At 47.9% G+C, this 25,083-nt stretch overlaps 1 protein-coding gene across 1 annotated transcript in view; it reads right to left on the bottom strand.

Annotated features, from left to right (window-relative positions):
- SEMA3C (semaphorin 3C) overlaps positions 1-25,083 on the bottom strand; it is a 194,125-nt gene that overhangs the window by 8,885 nt on the left and 160,157 nt on the right. Inside the window, exons 15-17 of the mRNA XM_073551322.1 lie at positions 17,069-17,226; positions 14,297-14,364; positions 9,093-9,223 (exon numbers count right to left, since the gene is read on the bottom strand). Coding sequence (XP_073407423.1) covers positions 9,093-9,223; positions 14,297-14,364; positions 17,069-17,226 — 357 coding nt within the window. The remainder of the gene's footprint in view (positions 1-9,092; positions 9,224-14,296; positions 14,365-17,068; positions 17,227-25,083) is intronic.

Genomic DNA, 25,083 nt, shown 5'->3' with positions numbered 1-25,083 from the left:
CATCTTTATCAACGATTTAGATGAAGGAATTGAGGGTAAACTGATAAAATTTGCTGATGACACAAAGCTAGGAGGGATAGCTAATACTAGACAAGAGAGAGAGCATTCAAAAAGATATAAATAAACTGGAGCAGTGGGCAGCAACTAACAGAATGGTTTTTAACAGGGAAAAATGCAATGTACTACATCTGGGCAATAAAAATTAAAAAAGCATATACAGAATGGGAGGAATAGGGCTAAGCAACAGCACATGTGAAAAAGACTGGGGTATACCAATAGATCACAGACTGAATATGAGTCAACAGTGTGATGCAGCAGCAAAAAAAGCATACAACCTGATAAAAAAACTGAATTGAGTTTGTACCTTCTCTACATGTTTGGTTCAGCTTGCTCAGTGTACTCCAGTCTCCATCCACAGCCTTAAAAACTTGAAACAAGTTCATCAACTTCCTATTAAACTGGCCCTAGTGTGTGTATGCATCAGACAGAGAAATTAGGTTGTGGGGACACGTGAGAGATGATATAAAGGCACTTAACATCAGGCCACTGTAGCACACCTCTACAATCACAGAAAATGCTAAGTGTGCTCATAGGCAGGATTTATTGGCAGGAATTTGATCTTTTTTTCTTATCTGACATGGAACGAGTCTATTAAGAGGAAATGCTCAGCTACTTACCGGTAGCCGTGTTTTTCAGGAGCCTATGACAGCACCACGAGAGAGGGGATCCGCCCTTCGGGGACAGGAAACCTACAGACATAAAAAGGGCGGCCCTCTCTCCCACTTCAGTTGGATTACAGAGCATGAGAGGACCTCCCTGGTTAGTAGCAATTCATATACACACAAAGTAAATATTCTTCACCACTGTGACTAACGTTTAACTGAAAGAAAAGGTGCTGATCCAAGATGTGAGAGTTGAGGGAGGGAATGTAAAGGTGCTGTCATGGGCTCCTGAAAAACACAGCTACCGGTAAGTAGTTGAGCATTTATTCAGTCGCCATGACAGCACCACGAGAGATTTACAGAGATGAAAAGAACTTAGGGAGAGATAGCTGCCTGTCACGCCGTGCTCACCTGGGGGCGGGACCTCGGTCCCGACGTCATCTCTTCCGGAGCTGCGGTCACTCCGGGGGTCCCGTAGGGTGCGCACGCGCAGCTCTCGTCCCCGGGCCTCCTCCTACATGTCACGTTTGCGCTTGCGTGCTCCTGTCAGTGCTGTATAGGGCTCGGTCCTCTCTATGGTAATGGAGGACCTGACCCGGAACCTGTAGTGGTCATGTGCTTTCTGGCTAGTTCCTGACCCGGAACCAGTAGTAGTCATGTGCTATATCAGACGACCTCCCCCTAGGGGAGGTGCCTGATTATTGTTGTGCTTCCTGGCTTGGTCTGCCGTGTCCCTGCCTGGCTGTGCGCTGTACTCAGGTCCTCTGCCTTGCACTCTGTTGTGCCTCTTGGCACACGCTCTGAATCTGCACTCTGCTTTGTACTTGGTTGTGCCTCCTGGCACACGCTCTGATCCTGTGTTCTGTCTCGTACTCGGTTGTGCCTCCTGGCACATGCTCTGACACTGTACTCTGTCTCATACTCGGTTGTGCCTCCTGGCACACGCTCTTACCCTGTACTCTGTCTTATACTCAGTCGTGCCTCCTGGCACACACTCTGATTCCGTGCTCTGTCTTATACTCGGTTGTGCCTCCGGGCACACACTCTGATCCTGTACTCAGTCTCTTACTGTTACACCTCCTGGCACACCTGCTGCCTGACTCAGTGCTCTGACGTGCTCCTTGCACGCTTCCTGCTTCACTCACACCCGGACGAACGAAGTCTCTGTATACCACGTGTTCCCGTGTCCACACTTTACACGTTCCTGCAGTCACTCTCACCCACTCGTGTCTCCTGTGAGCCGGCCGCCTGGTGCCAGCAGTCGTGGTGCCTCACCCCCTGGGGCTTGCCCCTGACACTCACTGTATAGGGGGTGGTCTTCACTAGGTCAGCTCGCCCTGGGAGGGTTGGTGTCACGACCCAGAGGGTCCACTCCAGGAGTCGTCACACTGCCTCAAGCACCTTTCTCCCAAACGTGAGGTCGGTGCACCCGCCTAAATCCAATCTATAGCGGTTAAAAAACGTGGATGGAGAGGACCACGTGGCTGCCTTACATATGTCCATCCTGGGGGATGTTGCCACGGCCCGAGTAGAGTGCGCCCTTATGCCTTCCGGAATCTCCAGCCCACCTGCTGTATAAGCAAAAGAAATCGCCTCCCTAATCCACCTAGCTAGGGTGTTTTTGGACACTCTAAGTCCTTTCCTAGCTCCCTAAAAGGATATGAATAGGGCCTTGTCTCTTTTCCATGGTTCTGTGGCCGAAATGTAACTATGGAGGCACCGTCTTACATCTTGGTAATGGAGCTTCTGCTCGGTCGGGTTAGTGGGGTTCGGGCAGAAGGATGGGAGGACTATTTCCTGTAGTCTGTGGAACTTTGAGGCAACCTTGGGCAAATACAAGGGGTCTGGCTTTAAAGTGACCCTATCTTCTCCAAACTGGGTGTATGGAGGTATCCTAGAGAGGGCTTGTAGATCACTAACCCTCCTGGCTGACGTTAGGGCAACCAACAGGGCAGTCTTGAAGGAAAGGGTTTTTATGGGGATAGAATCAATAGGCTCAAAGGGGGGTTCTGTTAGAGCTGATAAAACTAAGTTGAGGTCCCATGGAACCAGCTTATGTTTAATGATGGGTCTGGATCTCGCTGCTGCTTTAATGAATCTTTCCACCCAGTAATTGTTTGCTAGATTGCAGTTGTAAAATGCCCCTAGAGCCGAAACCTGGACTCTAAGCGTATTTGTGGCTAGACCTGTTGTGAGTTCATTCTCCCCTTCACCTTTGATGTCTGATGAACTCCCTCTGCTGGTGAAGGGAGGTAGTGAAATTGATTGGGATGGGAAGAACCTGTCATCTGAACAGGCGGAGTGTGATTGGACATCTGGAATTTCTGAGTGGATATAAGGCAGCCGACGCCCTGCAGGGCTGCTGGTGATCCTTTCTGCTCTGAGCTCTTGCATCCAGTTTAGTTCCTGTCTACTAAAAGCTAAGTTTTTTGCCCTGCTATTATTCCATGAGATTTTGTCTGGTTTCCTTAGTGTTTGTATTCAGCCAGTCCTGGTTGGGACTGGCTGAATTCCATTTTTGTCTCTGATCAGTTGATCTCTTTTGCTCTGTTTTCAGAATATACCTGAGTGCTGATATAGTGATTTTGAAGTCTAGCGATTTCAGGGCCTTTTTCCCTATCAGACGGTTGGGACATTTTTGGTAGGGTTTTTTGCGGATTGCAGCCAGCATCTTTTCTGTCCTGTCCTATCTAGTTAGTTGGGCCCCATCGTTTGCTCAGCCTGTCTTTCTGTCTGTGTTTGTGTTTTCATCTGTTTTTCACCGACAATACATGTTGGGGGCTGTCTATTGCTTTGGGGTCTGCTCTGGGGCAGTTTAGATTTCTCCTTTCCTTCTTTAGGCTTATGTAGTTCTCCGAATGTGATGAGGGGTCTAGGGCACCGTAGGAACCCCCCACGGCTACTGTTAGTTGAGGTGTATAGGATCAGGGGTCTGCAATCCGATAGCTACCAACCTCTCCGGTTTTCTGGACTTAGCTTGTATTTTTGTTTTCTCCTCCGGTGACTCATTCATAACATAGACCCATCTCTAACCCTTTCTGAAGGAATTCCAATATCTGGTCAATGCGCATCTTCTGACCAACCTCCGCCCCTGAGACTGATAAGAATCTCCTCCAGACTCTGGCGTAGATATTTGTCGTGGAGGCTTTCCTGCTTTTTAATAGGGTGTTGACTAGCCCCCGGGAAAACCCCCTCCCCCTTAGCAGTTCCCCCTCAAACTCTACGCCGCTAGGTGTAAGTTGGAAACCCGTGGGTGATACAGTGGACCCTGGGACAGAAGGTCCGGGAGCTCTGGGAGAATCCATGGCTGGGACATAGACATCTTCCTCAGCCAAGGAAACCATGGCCTTCTGGGCCAGAATGGGGCTACTAAGATAACGTGAGCCCTGTCCTCCCGGATCTTCCTCAGTACCATTGGAATCAGATTCAGTGGGGGGAAGGCATACGCCTGGTCGAAGTTCCAAGGGATCAGGAGAGTGTTCACTGCATACGGGTTTTCTCTGGGATCCAGAGAACAAAACATAGGGAGTTGTCTGTTCCTTCTGCTGGCGAACAAATCTATTTCTGGGAGTCCCCATCTGTGTACGATCAGTCCGAAGATGGCCCTCTTTAGTTCCCACTCTCCATGTTTGAGCCTGTTGCGACTTAGGAAATCGGCGGTTAAATTTTGTTTTCCTTTTATATGGAGGGCTGTAAGGGATAGAAGGTGAACCTCGGCGATCTGAAAGATACGATTCGCCACCTCCATTAAGGGCCTGGACCGTGTTCCCCCCTGGTGGTTAATGTAGGCTACAGTTACCTGGTTGTCTGAAAATATTCTGACGTGTTCGCCCTGTAGGGACATAAGGAAAGCACTTACAGCCCACTCCACAGCTAACAGCTTCTTAAGGTTAGAGGAAAATTTCTTTTCTGACAGTGTCCACGTTCCCTGGACCCACCTATCCCCCATATGAGCTCCCCAGCCCCTGGGGCTAGCATCTGTGGTTAGAATTCGGGAGATCTGGTTTACCCAGGGAACTCCCCTACGCAGATTTGGAATTAGTAACCACCAACGTAGGGACTGAATGGTATCGTTGGATAAGGTAAGTCTACCCTCGAGGCGACCTTTTAGCTGACGGGTATTGTGTAAAATGTCCCACTGCAGGGTTCTGGTGTGGAATTGGGCCCAGAGTACTGCTGGTATACACGCCGTGAGCCCCTCTAAGAGTAATCGATGGATTGTCTATTACCCTGAGTATCTGACGCTGAATGTTGAATACTTTAGATTCTGGTAACCGACACTCTTGGATATCAGAGTCTAGGATAAGGCCGAGGAACTGTTGTAATTTTAGGGGCTGCAGACGTGACTTCTTAAAATTAATGATCCAACCTAGACCCTGAAGGCTGGATTTACCCTCTCCAATTGGGTGGTGCAGTGAGATTCCGAGTGCCCCACAATTAGTAGATCGTCTAGATAGGGGATCACGAGAATGTCTTGTTCGTGCAAATGAGCCATAACCTCCGCCATTATCTTTGTGAAGACCCGGGGTGCCACCGCCACCCCGGAGGGAAGTGCCCTGTATTGAAAATGGCCTATAGCTCCGCCCACTGAAACAGCCACCCTTAGGAATTGCTGATGATCTGCGTGTATCGGGACATGATAATAGGCGTTTTTAAGATCTAAGACTACCATAAAGCACCCACCGAATAGCAATTTAATCGCTGATTTCACAGACTCCATTTTGAAAGAGTGAACTTCAATGAACTTATTGAGGCTTCTGAGATTAATAATGGTGCGCAAGGAGCCGTCTGGCTTCTTAACTAGAAAGAGGGGGGAGTAGAACCCCTTACCTCTTTGTAGCTCAGGAACCTTCACCAAGACACCTTTCTGGAGAAGATCCTGGATCTCCACCTCCAACGCCTTGTGTTCTGTAGATGAAGAACGGATGGGGGTTAGAAGAAACTTCTCACGAGGAGCTTGCTGGAACTCAAACCTCAGTCCTGTTCTGATGATGCTCCGTATCCAAGGACTGTTTGAAATACATGACCAGGCTGGGTAGAAGGACAACAACCTCCCTCCCACCTGGTCCGGCAGTCATTTTGGATCGTTGCGGTCCCGAGGGATATTAAACATATACCTACCTTTTCTCCCGGTGTCATATCTGGGTCTTTCTCTTGTTCTCCTACGGTCAAACCACCTTCTGGAGGAGTCTCTTCTGTAAGGCGGTCTTCCTAAATAGGGAAAGCGTTTCTTGCTGTCGCCAGCTTTCTCTAAAAGTTCATCTAGCACTTCACCAAATAAGTAAACCCCTTCGCATGGGATACCACATAACTTTGATCTGGCCTGCATGTCACCCGGCCAATATTTGAGCCACAAGGCCCTACGGGCAGCATTGGAGAGGGCCGCGGATCTGGCTGCTAATTTCACAGAGTCTGCCGACGCGTCTGAGAGGAAGGCCGCCGCTCCCTGGGTTGTAGAGAGGAAGGAAAGAATGTCCTGTCTTGGGACCTTATCTCTAAGCTGCCCTTCCAACTGGTCCAACCATACCATTAAGGACCTGGCGGTGCACATGGCAGCGATCGCTGGCCGTAGGGCTCCAGCTGATGTTTCCCAGGTTCCCTTGAGGAAAACATCCGCCTTCCTGTCCAGCGGGTCCTTTAAGCTATCAAGGTCCTCAAAGGGTAGGGACGTCTTTTTGCACGCTTTGGCTATAGCCGCGTCCCGTCTTGGGGCTTTGTCCCATGAGGATGAAGCTGTTTCCTCAAATGGATACCTTCTTTTGAAGGCAGGAGGCAGGGAGCCTTTCCATCTGGCTTTTTCAACTCCCGTGTAATAAGGGCACTAATTCTGTCTACCAACGGGAAGGACCTACAATTTCTTCGGTCCAATCCTCGGAACATCGAATCCTGTACTGACTTCTCTGTCGGGATCTCCTCAATCCCCATTGTGGTGTTTTCCGCCTTTACTAGATGACTGACTTGTTCTAGTGGAAAACAGGAGTGGCCCGATCTGGCTTCAGATGATGATGTTGAGGATGAATCTGATTTAAACTCCTGCGAGTCACTATCGGAGACCAGAATGGGGGATCTAGGGGATTTTTCCCTGAACCCCATGTCCGGAGATAGGGATCTAACCGAACCCCTAACCTCCTGCCTGACTATCTCCCGTATACTGGAGGTAAAGTGAGCGGTCTCTTCTGTGACAAGGCGCTGTATGTAGGGTCTACATAGCTTTCTTCCCTGACCGTCCGGGAGGGGAACCCCGCATTCAGCACACTCTCTGTGCTTACTCTTTACAGAGCACTTTTTCCCCTGGCAGAATGGAGAGAGGGAACATAAGGGGAACAGAAAATCACCAAAGTGAACTTCCTCGTAGCTCACTTACCCTGGTTCATAGCAGCGCAGCACCGGGTTCTGTGGGGGGTCCATCGGAGCCGCCGATCCTTTACGGCTCGTGGATTTATCTGGTTTCACCTTTTGAGTAGACCTGTTTCTCAGAGCAGCTGCTGCTAGACCGCTGCTGGGGTCTTTCTGAAGGCTGAGGCTGCATCTGTGGATGCTCGTCCAAAGGCTCTGCCCGCTCCTGCGACGCCATTCTCAAACAACACAGGGCCAGAAGCGCCTCGCAGCTGATCTGAGGCAGCTAAGTAGCCGGCCAACCCCCGGAACCACCCCCTATGGGGCTCACAGGTGTCCCTCAACCAGGCCTGCCGAGTACCCCCTGATGTCCGGCTCCTCCTCCCCCCGACCGAGCCCGCGGCGGGGACCGGAAACCCCCAACCAGGCGCACGCCGACCTGGGCACGCCGCGCATGCACGTGCGCCCCGGCCGCCCAGCCTCCCCAGAGACGCACACACCTGACGTCACAGCTGCCACAGCCGCGGCCCACTGCGCCCGCATCATACGGCGCCACCAGGCGTCACTGGTCCGCCCCCGCGAGCCAGCGGCCCCCACCTCCGGCGGAAGCAGACACCCCGGGCCACGTGGTGGATGCCCCCGGGCCCGCGACCGCTGCCCCCCGGGATCGGACGAGGAAGGGCATCCCGGACCTACCTACCGGGTCCTGGCGTCGGGCCTCCAGAAGAAGGCTCTCCCCCTGAAGGCCTCTTCCACCTGCTGCCGCCTGCACCAACAGTCTTCCTGTCGTGCGGCGCTTCCAGTACTCCAGACAGACCAAGGCAGGGAACCCCCGCTGCCTGAATCGGCCTGCCGGGCATGGGATTTCATCCGGACTCCTGAAGAGGTATGTCTGAAGGGATCCCCTGTCAGGGAAACCAACTGAGGCGGGAGAGAGGGCCGCCCTTTTTATGTCTGTAGGTTTTCTGTCCCCGAAGGGCGGATCCCCTCTCTTGTGGTGCTGTCATGGCGACTGAATAAAATGTAAATTCCCCCAAAAGAAGAAGCATTTGTGCACAAAGGGCGTCCTGTTCTATAAAATCTTATGGAGGATGATAGAAGTGGAGAGGAGAGGTGAACACAGAGAGCCCTTACAAGCACTAATGTATTTTAGTGCGTCACTAAGAACACTGTTGGGTAATGGCCCATTATAGCTATTGTGGAAATAAGATGTCTAATTATAGTGAAATGAAATGCGGCTTTCTGGAAATAGTCACAGATGTGAAAGAAAAGTGCATCTGGAAGAAAACATCTCTCTATGAAACCAATAGCAGTGAGTGAAGAAGAGAATATTTTTCTCTATGATACTATAATTATAGGTCTGATTTTCCAGCTAATAACCCAGCGGCAAAACATGAGGGGACAGAATATAAGCTGATGTGTAGTACTGCATAGTCATCATATTTTATGTGATTGCAAATTATGCCAAGACATTTTGTTTACCGATACTTGGAAAGTCCCAAGTGAGAAACTACACCAATAATTCAGGGACATTTCAAACTACATATTAGAAATGTAGAGCCAATGTATAAACTTTGTTCTGTATGTAGTCCAATCTAAACACAAAGCTATACACTATGTCTCAAAATTTACTCGTGCCATTCTTCACTTCAGCCATTACAACAGGCATCTGCATCTTGTGGCTTTCCACTTATGCCAAAACTACAACTTTCAGTGACATATTGTTGCCAAGGCATGCTGGGGTTTATAGCTGTGTCACAGCCACTGAGTCATGATTTGGAGAGCTCCGTGGTCTAGAGCAGTGTTTCACAAACTCCAGTCCCCTTGGCCCCCAGCAGATCATACTTTCAGGATTTCCTTAATTTTACACAATTAATAGAACCATGGCCATTTCTGATGCCTTGATAATAATTCCATCAACTGTGAAATTCTAAGGAAATCCTGAAAGCATAATCTGTTGGTGGACCATGAAGACGGAAGTTTGGGGAACACTGATGTAGAGTAATGTCAAATGTCCATCTGCAGATTTTAATATGGAATCTTTGGTAGAATTTTAGATTGGGTCATGATCTGCTCCATTTCCCCAGAACTCACCTCTTTCCTTCGATCATTATCTTTCTGCAGGAGCCATCTGACAGAAGCTTGCGGAGATTTGGCAGTGCACTCAAGGAAAGTTGTGTTATTTCGGACTCCGTACTGTATAATCTCTTCAGTGTTCCTATACTCTGCACAGAAAAAAATAAGGGTTGGTAAACCATGCCAAAAACACCAATAAGCCTAAAACTGCTAAATATATCTAGCTACCTAGATCTGAGCCATATGGAAGAAAATAAAAGGTACTAAAGCCACATCACAGCTTCTTTGCCACCCGCTTAAACAACCACTGGCTTTAAGGATATAAATCATCAATGACTAGAGAATCATGAGTTTACACTGGAAAAAACTATAAATGAAACCCCAGTTAATCAAAAATTGTGCTCAGTGATCAAAGTTCAAGGTACACAATGTAAATTGGAAACATAATCAGGTGACTTAGAAATGAGGAGCTATATATATTTTTTATACATTATATCTTCGGAAAGAGAAAACATCTTGTGGTCATTTGTTAAACTGTACTACTATAGTGTGTGTGTTCTTTCCAGCTGATTTACAGTTACATGACTTTTCTGTTTGTACAAAAAAGTGGGAAAAGTAATAATAATTTCTACAATAACCCGAGATATTCTTGTTTAGTAAGTGTGCCTAAACTAGTCTTGTCAATGTATGTTACAAAGAAGAGCATGGAAGGAAAGAAGCTGAGAGCACAAGTGACATGTCAGCTCATATCTTAAATTAGAACCGTTAAAAATAAACTGGTAATTACTGATCGTGCTGGCAGTGACAGGGGAGATCTTTTACATGCAGCAATAAGCCACTCACTGAATTGAAAAGTATATAAACTATTCAGGAGTGGGGGTCTTTCTATCACATAACATGGAAAAATTTACGTTTTCTATTTTGTGTGCTATTATTTTACATAAAAAATGTTTTAGTTTTTCTTTATGTGAACAATCACACGTATATGGAAAACAACACAAAGAACAAAGTATGTCACTTATTAAAAAATCATCTGTTGCAATACGAGGCTAAAAATGGACACCAAAATCAATGTGGGACATGTAGAACTTTATGCAAAAGGTCACCTTGACAGAGAAATATGGTTATTCATTTCATATTGACAACCCTAAATAAACTCCTGGATACTTGACTATTCGAGAGAGGGCTCTATTTTTAATATACTCTGTAGCTCATTTTACTATCATATGAATTACTGGAATCTTTAAGTCTATTTCTTTGAAGGTCAATACATCATCTAGTAAACAATTGTAAGGATACTTAGAAAATACCCTATTTTTGTCACCTTTGGCTAAAGCCACCCATGCACTTTTGATAGCTGTGGGCTATAATGATTGTCCGGAAAATCGTCTACCTGACAGCTATCTAGCCTGATTCCTCCAAACACAGGAGAGCTTGCTCTGCTTCCTTTATATATGCGAGAGCTGCTGCTAGACATCTCTGATGGCAATTTCTCTTTAGAGAACCAAAGGATCAGCAGTCTGAAACTGGGCATGCCAGATCCTAATCTTCTCTGACAATCATCTGTCGAGGACCCCCATTTACAGGGCTGCCATCAGGGCATTACTGCCCTTACTATTGTATGGGGCCCAAGGAGCAGAAGCAAAAATGGGGGCCCGGACACGCTGGCAGATTGGCCCCAGCAGGCCCCCCCTTTGCTTCTGCTCATCGTGCCCCAGGGACAACAGTTCAAGGCCGCCGCACACCAGATGCATAACAACACTCTGATGATTTAAAGATACATCTACAGTGTTGTTAGTGCACCCGACAGACAGAAATTGGCACTGTACCTTTAAGCTGCAGCTGACCCAGGTGCATCACGGTCCTTCCTCATTCCGGAGCAGAGCAGCGTGCCACCCGTGTTGTTGGCGGGTGGGCTGAGGCGGCAGGCACCGGGAGGTGTGTGAGAAGACTGTGTCTGGTGAGGGGAGACTGAGTCTGGCAGTGGGTGGCTGCTGAGAAGAGGCTAGTAAGGGGACAAGGAGTCTGTGTCCCACAGGGGGAGGCTAGTGAGGGGACTGAGGGTCTGTGTCCCACAGGGGAAGGCTAGTGAGGGGACTGGAAGTCTGTGTCACACAGGAGGAGGCTAGTGAGGGGACTGGGGGATCTGTGTACCACAGGGGGAGGCTAGTCAGGGGACTGGGGGTCTATGTCCCACAGGGGGAGGCTAGTGAGGGGACTGGGGGGTCTGTGTCCCACAGGGGTAGGCTAGTGAGGAGACTGGGGGGTCTGTGTCCCACAAGGGGAGGCTAGTGAGGGGACTGGAGTGTCCATGTCTCACAGAGGGAGGCTAGTGAGGGGACTGGGTGGACTATGTCCCACAGGGGGAGGCAAGTCAGGGGACTGGGGGTCTGTGTCCCATAGGGGGAGGCTAGTGAGGGGACTGGGGGGTCTGGTCACCACAGAGGGAGGCTGCTCAGGGGAGGCTGAGGGGGCAGTGAAGACAACCAGGGCTAGTCAACGATTGTGTATCAAGAGGGTGCCAACCTCTGCAAACAGGTAGGAACAAGAATAATTGACAAATGTAAAGCTTTGTGGAATTAATGGCACTATAAAAGTGAGTAAAATAAATAAATAGGGTGATCCCCTTTACTCTTGACTACTTGATATTTTTTTTACATTATCACTTTGTGTTATGTTTTGAGGTGTATTTATACGTTCTAGAATTTAAAGGTTTTTAATGAATATCAATAAAGAGATTTTTTAGTATTGTATAATCGGTGAATATATGTGCAATAATATACACTGTTTACATTTATTTGGTGGGCAGGCAGAGGTGACAGTGTTGGGCAGGCTGAGAAGACCATTAGATTCTTCTGGACTGGGTGGCGGGCGCAGCACTGGCTGTGTGAGTAGCTAACTTAACTCCATGCATTAATTTGTCCACCATTTCATTACGCGATTGATGTAATCGTTCTCTCCCTTCCACTCCCCAACCAGAATGTATAAGCTCCTGGATGACCTCGAGCTGCTGCAAAACCAAATGCCTAATTATAACATCAGGCAGCAACGCTCAGGATCATCTAGTAGCTTAAAAATTTTGGTTAGGGGTTTGAAGGAGGGGAAGGAATGATTAATTCAGGTGGGTATATATGATTGGGAAACATCTTTATTATTATGACAGTGTAATTATTGAAGGGGGAAATCGGTCTGTGATCGGCCTGCAGTGCATGGACTGGGTACCAATCTCCCAGTCCGGAACCTCATACATACTGTGAGACTGCTGAGTTCAGGTCAGGAGACCCGCGTCCACTCCACGTACTGCGGAGCAAGGTCAGACCGATATTCACCAATGGCTCCTCTAGTCAGATTCTGGCCGGGAGTATGCATTTCACATTGCTGCCACGTGATGGCCGTTCCCAGCTCTGAGACAGGTGAATCCTCACAGCGCTGGACGGTAGGACTGAGGAAGGTTCAAGGGGTGAAGGCAGAGCAGGGGTGGAGCCTGAGCAGAGTCTCAAGGGGCCCCAAAATTTTTACAGTATGGGGCCCTGAAATTCCTAGTGGCAGCCTGGCGCCCATACATAGTAGACGGTTTACAGATTTCAGAGCCCATTTATAATTCACATATTAGTATGTCATTATAGATTCTCAGATAAACACAATTTATACATGGCATAACTAGAATTTTCTACATAACACTAGCACTTATACTAGGCAAAACACTATCTACAGCATTCCTATAAAATGAGAATCTTCTATTAACATAAAAAATTACTTTTTATTATATTTCCATCTAATAATTAACTTTAACCTAAAGCTCCTTGCATATAGACTGCATAATAATAGTACTACTACTACTAATTAGCAATAAGTATATCTGTATTGACTGCATAGATTTAAAACATTTCAGTCTTTATTTTATGTTTAATGACAATATTGTGACAATAATAATTCACAGTATGCAGCGGTATATGTTGTGAGTTCATTTTCCCCTTCACCATTGAGGTCTGATGAACTCCCTCTTCTGGTGAAGGAAGGTAGTGAGGCTGATTACCAAGCACCTGGGCAGGATGTTGATGACTGGGTGACTGGAATTACTGACTGGATATAAGGCAGCCGACTCCCTTCTGCCTTGCTGGTGATCTCTCTTAGGGATTCTAGGAGTCCAGTCTGATTCCTGCTCCTCAAAAGCTAAGTTTTCTGCTCTACTTTTTGCATTTGTGTTTTGGTTTTGTTTTGCATTGTTTTCCTTGATTTCTGCCATTCCCTGCTGGGGTGAGCTGAATTCCTTTTTGCTCTGTCTTCAGAAAATACGTGAGTACTGATATAGTCTTTTCGAAGCCTAGCGTCTTCAGGGCTTTTTTCCCTATCAGCTGTTGGCTCTTGTTTTGATAGGGTTTTGGCGGATTACAGACAGCAGCTTTTCTATCCTGTCCTATCTAGTTAGCTTGGGCCCCATCATTTGCTCAGCCTATCTTTCTATCTGTATGAGTGTTTTTTCATCTTGCTTCACCGTCATTATATGTTGGGGGCTGCCTATTACTTTGGGGTCTGCTCTGGGGCAGTTTAGATTTCCCTTTCTGTCTTTAGGCTAGGTAGTTCTCCGGCTGTGATCGAGGGGTCTAGGGCACCTTAGGAACCCCCCACGGCTACTGCTAGTTGTTGTTGACAGGTTCAGGGGTCTGCAATCCGATAGCTGCCAACTTCTCTGGTTTTCTGGACTTAGCTAGTATTTCTGTTTTTGCCTCCTACGGTGACTCATTCATAACAGGTATAGTTACATACTACTTACTGTTAGGATGCTTTTAATAATTATAAGTAGCAGTTTTCAAACTGACTTCTTGGGATAGAGGCACACCAAGATTGGCGTAGTGCACAATTGTGCTATGCCAGTCTCACTGAAATAAATGCGCCAAGATCATTAAGAGGCTACTTAATGAAGTCGGTGCCTTTTCTAAGTGGTGATCGCCTCCGTGTGCTGAGTCTGAAATGCTACTCCAGTCAAGCACTGGGGTAGCATTTCTGGCATAGAAAGTGCCAGCATTTATCATGAATTTGATGGGCGGTAGTAGACATGCCCCATCCCGCCCCAACCATTTCGGCAAAGCTTAGTCAAACTGACAAAAAATGACAAGTTTTAAGGCGTTAAAGGTTTGATGAATTGGCCCCTAAGTTTTTCTAGGAGGTCAATAACGACCAGTTTTCTAGTTGAAATCACTAAAAATAATTCTGTAAAATACCTTTCAGATTAAATCCACGGCACTGGGTAGCTGGATTTCCATGTTTGATATCCTGTCTCCTGCTTCTTCTATAAAATCAGAAAAGCATAAAGGTCAAACCAAATAAGCACTCATTGGAAATCTCCAATGAACTACAGGTATATGCAGTGATAGGAGGACCTGAGCTATAAGTTATGATTGCTGGCTACTTATCAAAAATAGAAAGATATGAACAGTACAGTCATGGCCAAAAGTTTTGAGAATGACACAAATATTATATTTTCACATGATCTGCTGCCCTCTGGTTTTTATGTGTGTTTGTCAGATGTTTTTATCACATACAGAAATATAATTGCAATCATATTATGAGTAGCAAAAGGTTATATTGACAGTTAGAATGAGTTAATGCAGCAAGTCAATATTTGCAGTGTTGACCCTTCTTCTTCAGGACCTCAGCAATTCTCCCTGGCATGCTCTCAATCAACTTCTGGATCAAATCCTGACTGATAGCAGTCCATTCTTGCAAAATCAATGCTTTTATTTTGTCTGAATTTTGAAGGTTTTTGTTTGTCCACCCGTCTCTTGATGATTGACCACAAGTTCTCAATGGGATTAAGATCTGGGGAGTTTCCAGGCCATGGTCCCAAAATCTCTATGTTTTGTTCCCTGAGCCATTTAGTTATCACCTTTGCTTTATGGCAAGGTGCTCCATCATGTTGAAAAAGGCATTGTTGATCGCCAAACTGCTCTTGGACGATTGGGAGAAGTTGCTCTTGGAGGACATTCTGGTACCATTCTTTATTCATGGCTGTGTTTTTAGGCAAGACTGAGAGAGAGCCCATTCCCTTGGCTGAGAAGCAACCCCACACATGAATGGTTTCAGGATGCTTGACAGTTGGCATGAGACAAGACTGGTGGTAGCGCTCACCAGGTATTCTCAGAAAAAGCCGTTTTCCAGATGTCCCAAACAATCGAAAAGGGCATTCATCAGAGAAAATGACTTTACCCCAGTCCTCAGCAGTCCACTCCCTGTACCTCTTGCAGAATATCAGTCTGTCCATGTTGTTTTTCCTGGAGAGAAGTGGCTTCTTTGCTGCCCTCCTTGAGACCAGGCCTTGCTCCAAGAGTCTCCGCCTCACAGTGCGTGCAGATGCACTCACACCTGCCTGCTGCCATTCCTGAGCAAGCTCTGCACTGCTGGTAGCCCGATCCCGCAGCTGAAACACTTTTAAGAGACGGTCCTGGCGCTTGCTGGTCTTTCTTGGGCGCCCTGGAGCCTTTTTGGCAACAAGGGAACCTCTCTCCTTGAAGTTCTTGATGATGCAATAGATTGTTGACTGAGGTGCAATCTTTCTAGCTGCGATACTCTTCCCCGTTAGGCCATTTTTGTGCAGTGCAATGATGACTGCACGTGTTTCTTTAGAGATAACCATGGTTAACAGAAGAGAAACAATGATGCCAAGCACCAGCCTCCTTTTAAAGTGTCCAGTGGTGTCATTCTTACTTAATCATGACAGATTGATCTCCAGCCCTGTCCTCATCAACACCCACACCTGTGTTAATGGAGCAATCACTGAAACGATGTTAGCTGGTCCTTTTAAGGCAGGGCTGCAATGATGTTGAAATGTGTTTTGGGGGATAAAGTTCATTTTCTAGGCAAATATTGACTTTGCAAGTAATTGCTGTTAAGCTGATCACTCTTTATAACATTCTGGAGTATATGCAAATTACCATTAGAAAAAATGAAGCAGTAGACTTTGTAAAAATGAATATGTGTGTCATTCTCAAAACTTTTGGCCATGACTGTAGACAACTACTACTAATGTATAGGTCGATGAGCATGCACAGATATCCTTTTTTGAAGAATGGTTTGTAATTGGCAAAATATGGAAAATATGTATTTTAAAAGCATTAATCTGCAATAACAAAAGCAACATCTTATGTTAAAGCTTTGCACTGCTATTTTTCATATAAGAACTCCTTTTTTAAAGCTGATCCAGTGATCAGCTGATTGACGAGTACAACTTTTAACATAGGAGATTTGTGGCTCCAGGGTGTGTCAGAATAAGAGCCTTTTGGCTCGTTTAGGCTACACAACGTGCTGAGTTACATGGCCACTGATCAGCTACATATTTGCCGATTGGAAGTTGTTTAATAGACTATTCAGGTGAGCAGAAGATTCATTCAAAGATCACTCTGTGTACATAGGCTGTCATTGTATTCGGTAGCACATATCCTGTATATGCGGGGTGATGTGCTGCCAAGAATGATCATTTATTAGGCTTTAGGCTATGTGCACACGTTGCAGATTCACCTGCGGGTTTTTATGCGCGGATCCACAGGTAAAACCTCAAGTAAAGTGACCTGCGGTTTTCTTGCGGTTTAGCCCTGCGGTTTCACACCTCTACTATGTTAAAGGTGTGAAACCGCTGCGGAATCCGCACAAACAATTGACATGCTGCAGTTTGTAAACCGCAGCAAAACCGCGTGAAGAAAAACGTAGCGTGAACACAGCGGTTTTGAAAAGCCATAGGGTTACATGGTACTGTACCATGTCTGCGGAACTGCAAAAAAGAATGATCTTATTGAAATTTTTGGTTCTTAGTTGTCATTCAACAATGCAGGTTTTTTTTTTTTAGATAAGTGACACATAAATTGTAAAAATTAATCAGACATATTCTTTACATAATAAAAATTCCACAATAAACTATAAAATTAAACCTACTTCAGTCTAGACAGAAGCAAAACATCAGCACATAAAACCAAAGACAAGTCACAACACAAGTGTCTTACCTTTTCCCAGACGGGTAAAACTTCGAACAAAAGTTTCCATCCCAGGCACAATAAGGGTCCCTGGCCAGGCAGCAGTCCGCACATGCAGGCCCATAAATATGGCAACGGTGTAAAGAGAGCTGAGTGACACCTTCTTCAGAGCTAACATACAATTGTTGCTGTAAAATGAAAGCGTATTTTTCAGCAAACTGTCTCGTAGCATATTACTGTTATAACTGAATGGATTTCTATCTTGTGTGTAGAGATAAAGGCTATAATAATTAGAATCACAGAGTTACTACACCTAAAACAAATCTATCTTTTGACAGAAAGAAAAAGATAAAACAAATGTACGGTATTTCTGTTTTTTTCTTCCAAAGCACAATATTTTAAAAGCTTATAATGAAAGGTGGCACTATTGAACATGGTAAGAAGAGCTATGAAGGCCTGGCAAAACCGCCAGCATCAACAACGAGAGCTGTAAATTAATGTGCCAGCTGCTATACGTGGAATTCTGAAAATAGATTTTAAATAGCAATGAATGGTTTAATCTGAAGCTAAAAAGGGCCTAATCTATTAATACAGTCTTAAACCCCCATATACATGAAACTAATGTTGGCTGAACCTGTTGATAATGACTGGTTCTGCTGACAGTCTAATGTTGATGGTAGCCCCAGATAATTTATTGCCAAGGAGATAAGGATCCAGCATGTCCAATTTCAGACTGAGGATCCTCTTGTCATCCTTGAGATAAGCCGCAGCTGGACATGTCTGGCAACTGCTCTCATAGAGGACAAAGGAGCGCTCGGCAGAGCAAGTGCCGTGAGGGTTGGATTAAACCACTCGACTTGCAGCATTAAACAACCACTGACTGGTTACTTGTTTGCTACAGTCGTTCAGTAGCCTGTTTAACTAGGCCATATTTGGGGCGAAGTCATGGGCCCCGGGCTGGGGGTGCTTGACGATGTGAGGCTGTGTAGGGCTCTGAGCTTTTAGAAAATGTCGAAAGTCCCCACACTTCCAATAATTTTCACTGCAGTGGACTTCAAGAAAATGGCTGCCAGAGGTGGCACATTCGTGGATTGAGATCTCGATAGGGTTGCATTGACACAATGGCTTTTACTTTTTTTTTTTATCAAAATCACATTAACTAAGCACCCAATGTTATTTTCATGCACTATTGCTATTTACTTATTTAATTACTGCAGGGTATTTGCTGATTTTGCCTTAGATTTTGTCTGTCTAGTGGCCAGTGTAAACATGCGCCTACATTTTACATGCATATCAACTTATATTCCAGTTCATCTCTTTGGGTTCTTGTTAGCAATTAGGTAGCATATTTTATAATCTGGACCTCCACTACATAACATACTGTAAGTCTAAGTGCATATTATAGCTGGATTCATATGAAAATGTTACATATTCTGTATTCCATCTGTTTTTTTTTTCCAATTCAATACTTTATTTTAATTTTAGTGTGCTTTGCTACTTGACTTTACAAAACTAATGAGTATTCCAGCTTTGTAGCGTTTCTGAATTTAGATGGAGTATAATATAATCAGTGTGAGAGGATGTGCTCAATGACTAAAGTGCTCAATTGATTTTAGGCGTGTTATTACTAATGAATTTAATCTTTACTTGCCCCGCAGACATCTTACTAAAAGGGAATTTATCAGTTTCTAGAGACGTAGTTTTAAAATGTCACTTATGGAAACTGAAATTACATGCCTGCCATGAAACACATTTTTGCAATCTTGAACATAGATTAGGGAATTAATTTTTGGAGCGCAAACTGTAATTACAGTCATCAGAGTTGTTGGAAAAATGACTTTAATCTGTCACCAGTCTTCATTAAGTAAGTTACTGAAATGTATAGTTAAAATTAAGCTTTAGGATGTAAGTGTAGCTACAAGAACATAAAATTAGATTAAATTTTGCTATGAAAGAACCATACAAGAAATTCAGAAACATTTTACTGTGGGAAGAAGCGAAAAGTTGAACAGTTTGCAAGTGCTGTACAACTGATTCCCAAGTTCTGTCGAAAGGTAATTAGAGATGAAATTTTTTTTAGGTGAAATTTAGTCCTTGTTCTTCATGCCCCACTTCCTTCCATCACGCAGTTCAACTTTTGGTTCTTAGATTCTCCTTTTGCCTTTGTCCCCATCTCACATGCCTTCATTTAGGCTATTACCTACTTCCACCCTTAACAATGGCCCATTTCTACATCCATATGTACAGTGCTCATGTCAACATTGTGCAATGTGTACATAAAGACACTGCACACTAACGAGTATGGAGCAGTAGAAGAAAAAAACGTAGCACTCACCAGCAAAAATAAGATTTAATAGTCCTTTATTCACATAAGTGTTTGGCACCTGGACCCGTAGAAGCGAGTAATCGTGAAACGGCCATCGTCCTCCCTCCCCCACACGGCTAACATGTCTTGCTTGTCCACTTGCTGTCCATGGCACTTATGTGAATAAAGGACTATTGGATCTTATTTTTGCTTGTGAGTGCTACGTTTTTTTCTTCTACTGCTCCTTGGATTTGTCTGTTTTCATCAAGCACCAGTATCAGCTATGCCTAGCGCGGTGTTCAGATTTATTTGTTTCCTTGTCTGTTAAGTGGTGATTTGTGTTCCCTAGTGCCGTTCATCTGTTCTCTTTGCTTTGGACACTAACCAGTACGGATAGTCAGTCTTACAGGTATGTCACTAAGCTTGATAGGTAATCATGTCAGTACTCTCTATGTGGATGGTGTGATGAAGGAGCAGCCGCCATCTTAGATATGGGGCCACATGTCTGAGCTTGGCATCCATTTTGGTCTAAGTTCAGGAATTACAGGCAGTTAACGGCTTCTATACCCCCAGGTGCTGTGTACTTAGTAAATACAAGCAGGATTTAGTGTTCCAATGCTAAATAGCCAGGGCCATTGGTGTGATAATGAGAATAGGCCCAAAACAGAGCTTCAAAGCTCAGGTATGGAGCCGTGCCATCAGGGGGCCGGAAAAAAAGCCTAGGGCTTCAATTAGAATGTACCTGCTAGCAGACGCAGGAATATACGTCCTTTGTGTGTTCCAGACGCTTTGGCTCCATCCTAGGAGCATGGATTCTTAGCCCACCCTCTGACACAGGGGGAGGAACCTAGCGTGTTTAAGGACTGGCAGCCCCTGGAAGATATTCATTCCTTCACACAGAAGATCCAGACGATGACGATCTAAGAAGGACCTGGGGACAGACCTGCCGAGGGGAGCAGCGGCCCATGCTTTGGGGGTCTGTCCGGCAACTAAGATTCTTGTACCTGTGGACTGCAGAGTTCCCCAGCACCCACATGACCCTACAATCTGGTAAATTGACCTCCAGCTTAATATCTTAAGTCTTGTACCCTTATTGTTATATCTTTTCTCTGACTGCAAATTTCCTGTATATTTCTGTAATTATCTAGTGCACCCTTAAGGCAATTAAACTAAAAACTTAATCTTGGGCTGATGCTTTTACTCTGATCACGAATCTTAGAACCCCCAGCGGGTAACAGGACCTCCTCCCCGGCGACCATTTGCTCTAGGTGCAGTCCCCTTACTGACCTGAGAGACAAAGGGGGCGCCGGAGAGCTGTGCCTGTGTAGTTACGTCACGGTGGTGACGTGGGAGGAACGGGTCTGTGTGCGTTCCTCCACACTTGGTGGCAGCAGTGGGATCAGAGTAATAGTGTGCGTGGGACCCCTACTCCCAGACACTAGAGACTACCAGCGGTAAATTTCACTGCTGGGGTCTTAAGGTCAGCCCAGCACTAGACGGTCAGAGTGCAAATATAATAAGTTGTGTGCGAGGCCAGGGTTGCAGCTGTGTCAGTAACCAGAGGTTCCCAAGATGGCGGAAGGCACCAGGAGTAGGACAAAGGGGGAGGCCAATGCTATGGTCTATGAGGAGGTGGTGGAGGACAATACCAATGAAGGCGAGGGGGAGCTCAGCCAGGGCTCCCCAAGGAGCCAGACCCCCGTGCTCAGTCCCGCAGTGGACTGCCCACCACCTGCCCACCCCAGCCTGTCCAGATCGGAGGCCCTTTTCCAAGCGGCTATGGCACAGCTCGAGGCTGGTAACGACGCCGCCCATGACAGACTCCTAGCGGCAGCAGAGAAAGCAGCGGAGCGTGAGCAAGCGGTGGCCGAGAGAGCAGCGGAGAGTGAGCATACTGAACGCCGTGAAGCTGCGGAGCGCCAGCACCGACTGGAGATGGCTCAGCACGGGCTCCCGCTGGACGCTCCTGCCCCACCAGGGACCAAGGCTTCCAAGGTCCGGGCGGAGGACTTCCCCCTGCTTGAAAAGGAAGGAGACCCGGATTCCTTTCTGCTGGCCTTTGAAAGAACCTGCCTCCAACACCATCTGGCCCTGGATCAGTGGGCAAGGTACCTGACCCCCCGTTTGAGGGGTAAGTCCCTGGAAGTTTTGGGGGACTTACCTGCTGGGGAGGAGCAGGACTACAACAGCATAAAGCGGGCCCTGATCCAGCACTACAACCTCACCCCGGAGTCGTAACGCAGGAAGTTCCGGAGCCTGCAGCGGGGCTCAAAGGACACCTGGACCGACCACATGCGGGCACTGCTGAGAGCTGCGGAGCACTGGACCTCGGGTCTAGAGCTCACCACCCGCCAGGAGGTCCAGGAACTGTTTGTCATGGAGCAGTTCTTGTGTAACTGCCCAGAGGACCTCCAGCAGTTCCTCCGTGACCGGAAATCAAAGGGGGCTTCTGATACAGCCGCCCTGGCAGACGAGTATGCCAACAACAGAGCCTCTGAGCCGAAGAAGCCTGCCAGCAGCACCTGGAGAGAGGGTAAGCCCAGTCCTGCCCGTCCCCCCAGCCCCCAGAGTGCAAGGGGTGTACCCCCCTGCTGCCCACTCCAGGTCAGGAGCAGAACCCAGATGTTGTCAACATTGCAACCAGTCGGGACACTTTAAGGCTGCGTGTCCCCAGCGTCATAAGGCCCTGTCCCTGTCCCAGAAACCGTCCACTGTTTTGTGTGTGGGAGGGGGTGGTGGGAGGTTCCTGGACAATTACCAACCCGTCACCATCGGCCGCTCAGCGGTCATGGGACTGCGGGACACAGGCGCTGAACAAACCCTGGTACGTCCTGAGGTGGTGTCCCCTCAAGACTTGATGCCCTGGGAAAACCCTTTCCATCTCCAGAATTGGAGGTGTTGAACCGACGCTGCCCGTCGCCAAGGTGTTTTTGGACTGGGGCGCCGGGAGGGGAATGCGGGAGGTGGGAGTAACGCCAAATATTCCTGCCATTGAGCTGCTTGGGACCGATTTGGGGCGGCTAGTGTCTCAGTATGTGACCACTGAACCCCCAAGTCTGGCTCCCCAAGAACGTCATGACCCCACTGTGACTGCCAATGCTAATGTATTGAATGTGCCTCCAAACAATGGAGGTGGGAGTAATGCCAAATTTTCCTGCCAATGTGTTGCTTGGGACCGATTTGGGGCGGCTAGTGACTCAGTGGGTGACCACTGAACCCCCAAGTCCGGCTCCCCAAGAATGTCATGACTCTACTGTGAATGCTAATGTTAATGTGTTGAATGTGCCTCCAACAGTGGAAGAGGGAGAGAAACCTGACGGTAAGCCATGCACTGACACTACACACACAGGGCTCACAGGGAGGACAGGTGAGAAGCCTGCAGGGGAGAGCTCAGAGGTGGAGGGAGGGGCTGCTATGGGTAGTGTAGGGCCCCTAAGTGAATCCAGCCTGCTGAGTCGAGGGCCTCTGCAGAAAGAGGAACAGGCCATGGGGGGAGGGGGCGTCCCGGGAGAGGAGCCACCAGGTAAGTCCCCAGGGCAGGAGTTCCCCACATCCGGGATGTCAGGAGGCCAGGGAAGTCTGCCTGACCCGGCGACTTGGTCGGGGGCCGAGGGGAAGCAGGCGCTACCTGTGGTCTCAGCGGTTGTGGCCGCTGTTACCAGGAGTAGGAGCGCCGGAGCCCAAGGAGCCTCGCGGAGGTCCGACGGTTCCCCTCTCTCCGACCAAGTGGCTGCCGAGTCAGACAGCGGCCAGGAGACAGATCCCGGGGAGCTGACAGAGGAGGTGGCAGTTTCATCAATTCTTGCCACATCGAGTCAGGGATTTCAGGCAGCGTTGGAAGCTGACGCTAGCCTGAAAGCTCTCAAGGAGCAGGCGGCACAGCCTCCCCTGGAGTCCGACCGCGAACGAGTGGTCTGGCACCAGGGACGGCTGTACCGGGTAATGGTCCAGCAGGGTTCACCGGAGGCGTGGCCCAGGGACCGACAGTTAGTGGTAGCCTATCCGTTCAGGGCAGAATTGTTGCGGATCGCACACGAGATTCCCATGGCCGGACACCTAGGGATCGCTAAAACCAGGGCCAGGCTAGCTCAGCATTTCTACTGGCCAGGAATGAGGACCGAGGTGATTGCCTACTGCCGTTCATGTGACACCTGTCAGAGGGTGGGGAAGGCGGGGCGGCGCCCCAAAGCCCCACTGGTAACTCTGCCCATCATCGAAGAGCCTTTCTCGAGGGTGGCTGTGGATCTCATTGGACCTCTGTCCACTCCCAGCAGCTCCGGGAAATGCTTCATACTAACGGTAGTGGACTATGCCACCCGGTACCCGGAGGCGGTAGCTTTGTCGTCCACTCGGGCCGACAAAGTGGCCACTGCCTTACTGGAGATTTTCTCCAGAGTGGGGTTTCCCCAGGAAATGCTCACCGACCGAGGGACCCAGTTCATGTCGCAGCTGATGGAGTCTCTCTGTAAGCAGGTACAGGTGCAACATCTGGTAGCCAGCCCGTACCACCCACAGACCAATGGCCTGTGTGAGCGGTTCAATGGCACCATAAAGCAGATGCTGAAGATATTGGTCGACTCCCACGGGAGAGACAGGGAGCGGTATCTCCCACACCTGCTGTTTGCCTACCGCGAGGTCCCACAGGCCTCAACAGGGTTCTCCCCCTTTGAGCTCCTGTATGGGCGACGTGTACGGGGGCCCCTTGCTCTGGTGAAGGAAGCATGGGAAGGGGATTTGGCTACCCCTGGAGTGTCGGTCACTGAGTATGTCGTGCGCTTCCGGGACAGAATGACGGCCTTGACATGGCTGGTGCATGACAATATGGGCAAAGCCCAGGCTGACCAGAAGCGGTGGTACGACCAGAATGCTTGTGAGCGGACCTACGAGGTGGGTCAAAAGGTGTGGGTTCTGGTCCCCGTACCTCAAAACAAGCTTCAGGCGGCCTGGGAGGGTCCATACCTCATGCACCAGCGGCTCAGCGCTGTCACCTATCTGGTCACCCTGGACCACGCCCGTGGAAGGAGGAAGGCCTTCCACATGAACATGATGAAGGCCCATCATGAGCGTGAGGCTTGTGCAACCTTCCCGAGGAAGGAGAGGTAGAAACCCTCCTGTATCTGCTCACCCAAGCCAAGGCGGATGGATCCATCGAGGATGTGGGGGTTGGCCACCAGCTCTCGGAGGAACAACGTTCCCAGCTGAGGGTCACCCTACACCCCTTTAGGGAGCTGTTCAGCAGCCTGCCCAGAAGGACTGAGACAGCCGTCCATGACGTGGACACCGGCAATCACCCCCCGATCCGACGTTCAGCATATCGGGTCTCTCTTGAGGTGCAGCAGCACATGCGCCAAGAGATAGATGAGATGCTGAAGCTGGGGGTGATCCAAGTGTCCAATAGTGCGTGGGCTTCACCTGTAGTCCTCGTCCCTAAAAAGGACCGAACTACGCAGTTCTGCGTGGACTACCGGGGGCTCAACGCTGTGACGGTCACCGATGCGTACCCAATGCCGCGCATCGATGACCTGCTCGATCGGCTGGCCGGGGCCAAGTACCTGACCATCTTGGATCTGAGCAGGGGGTATTGGCAGATTCCCCTGACCCCTGGGGCACGGGAACGCTCTGCCTTTATCACCCCATTCGGACTGTACGAGTCCACGGTGATGCCATTCGGCATGAAGAATGCCCCTGCCACTTTTCAGAAGATGGTCAACATGCTGCTCGAGGGACTGGAAGGGTATGC

This window comes from Dendrobates tinctorius, unplaced genomic scaffold (genome assembly GCF_039654945.1).
Source record: "Dendrobates tinctorius isolate UK_male_01 unplaced genomic scaffold, ASM3965494v1 ptg000174l, whole genome shotgun sequence".
NCBI classification, from domain to species: domain Eukaryota; kingdom Metazoa; phylum Chordata; class Amphibia; order Anura; family Dendrobatidae; genus Dendrobates; species Dendrobates tinctorius.
Note: the sequence above shows the minus strand (reverse complement) of the source record. Positions and strands in the feature narration are given on the sequence as shown.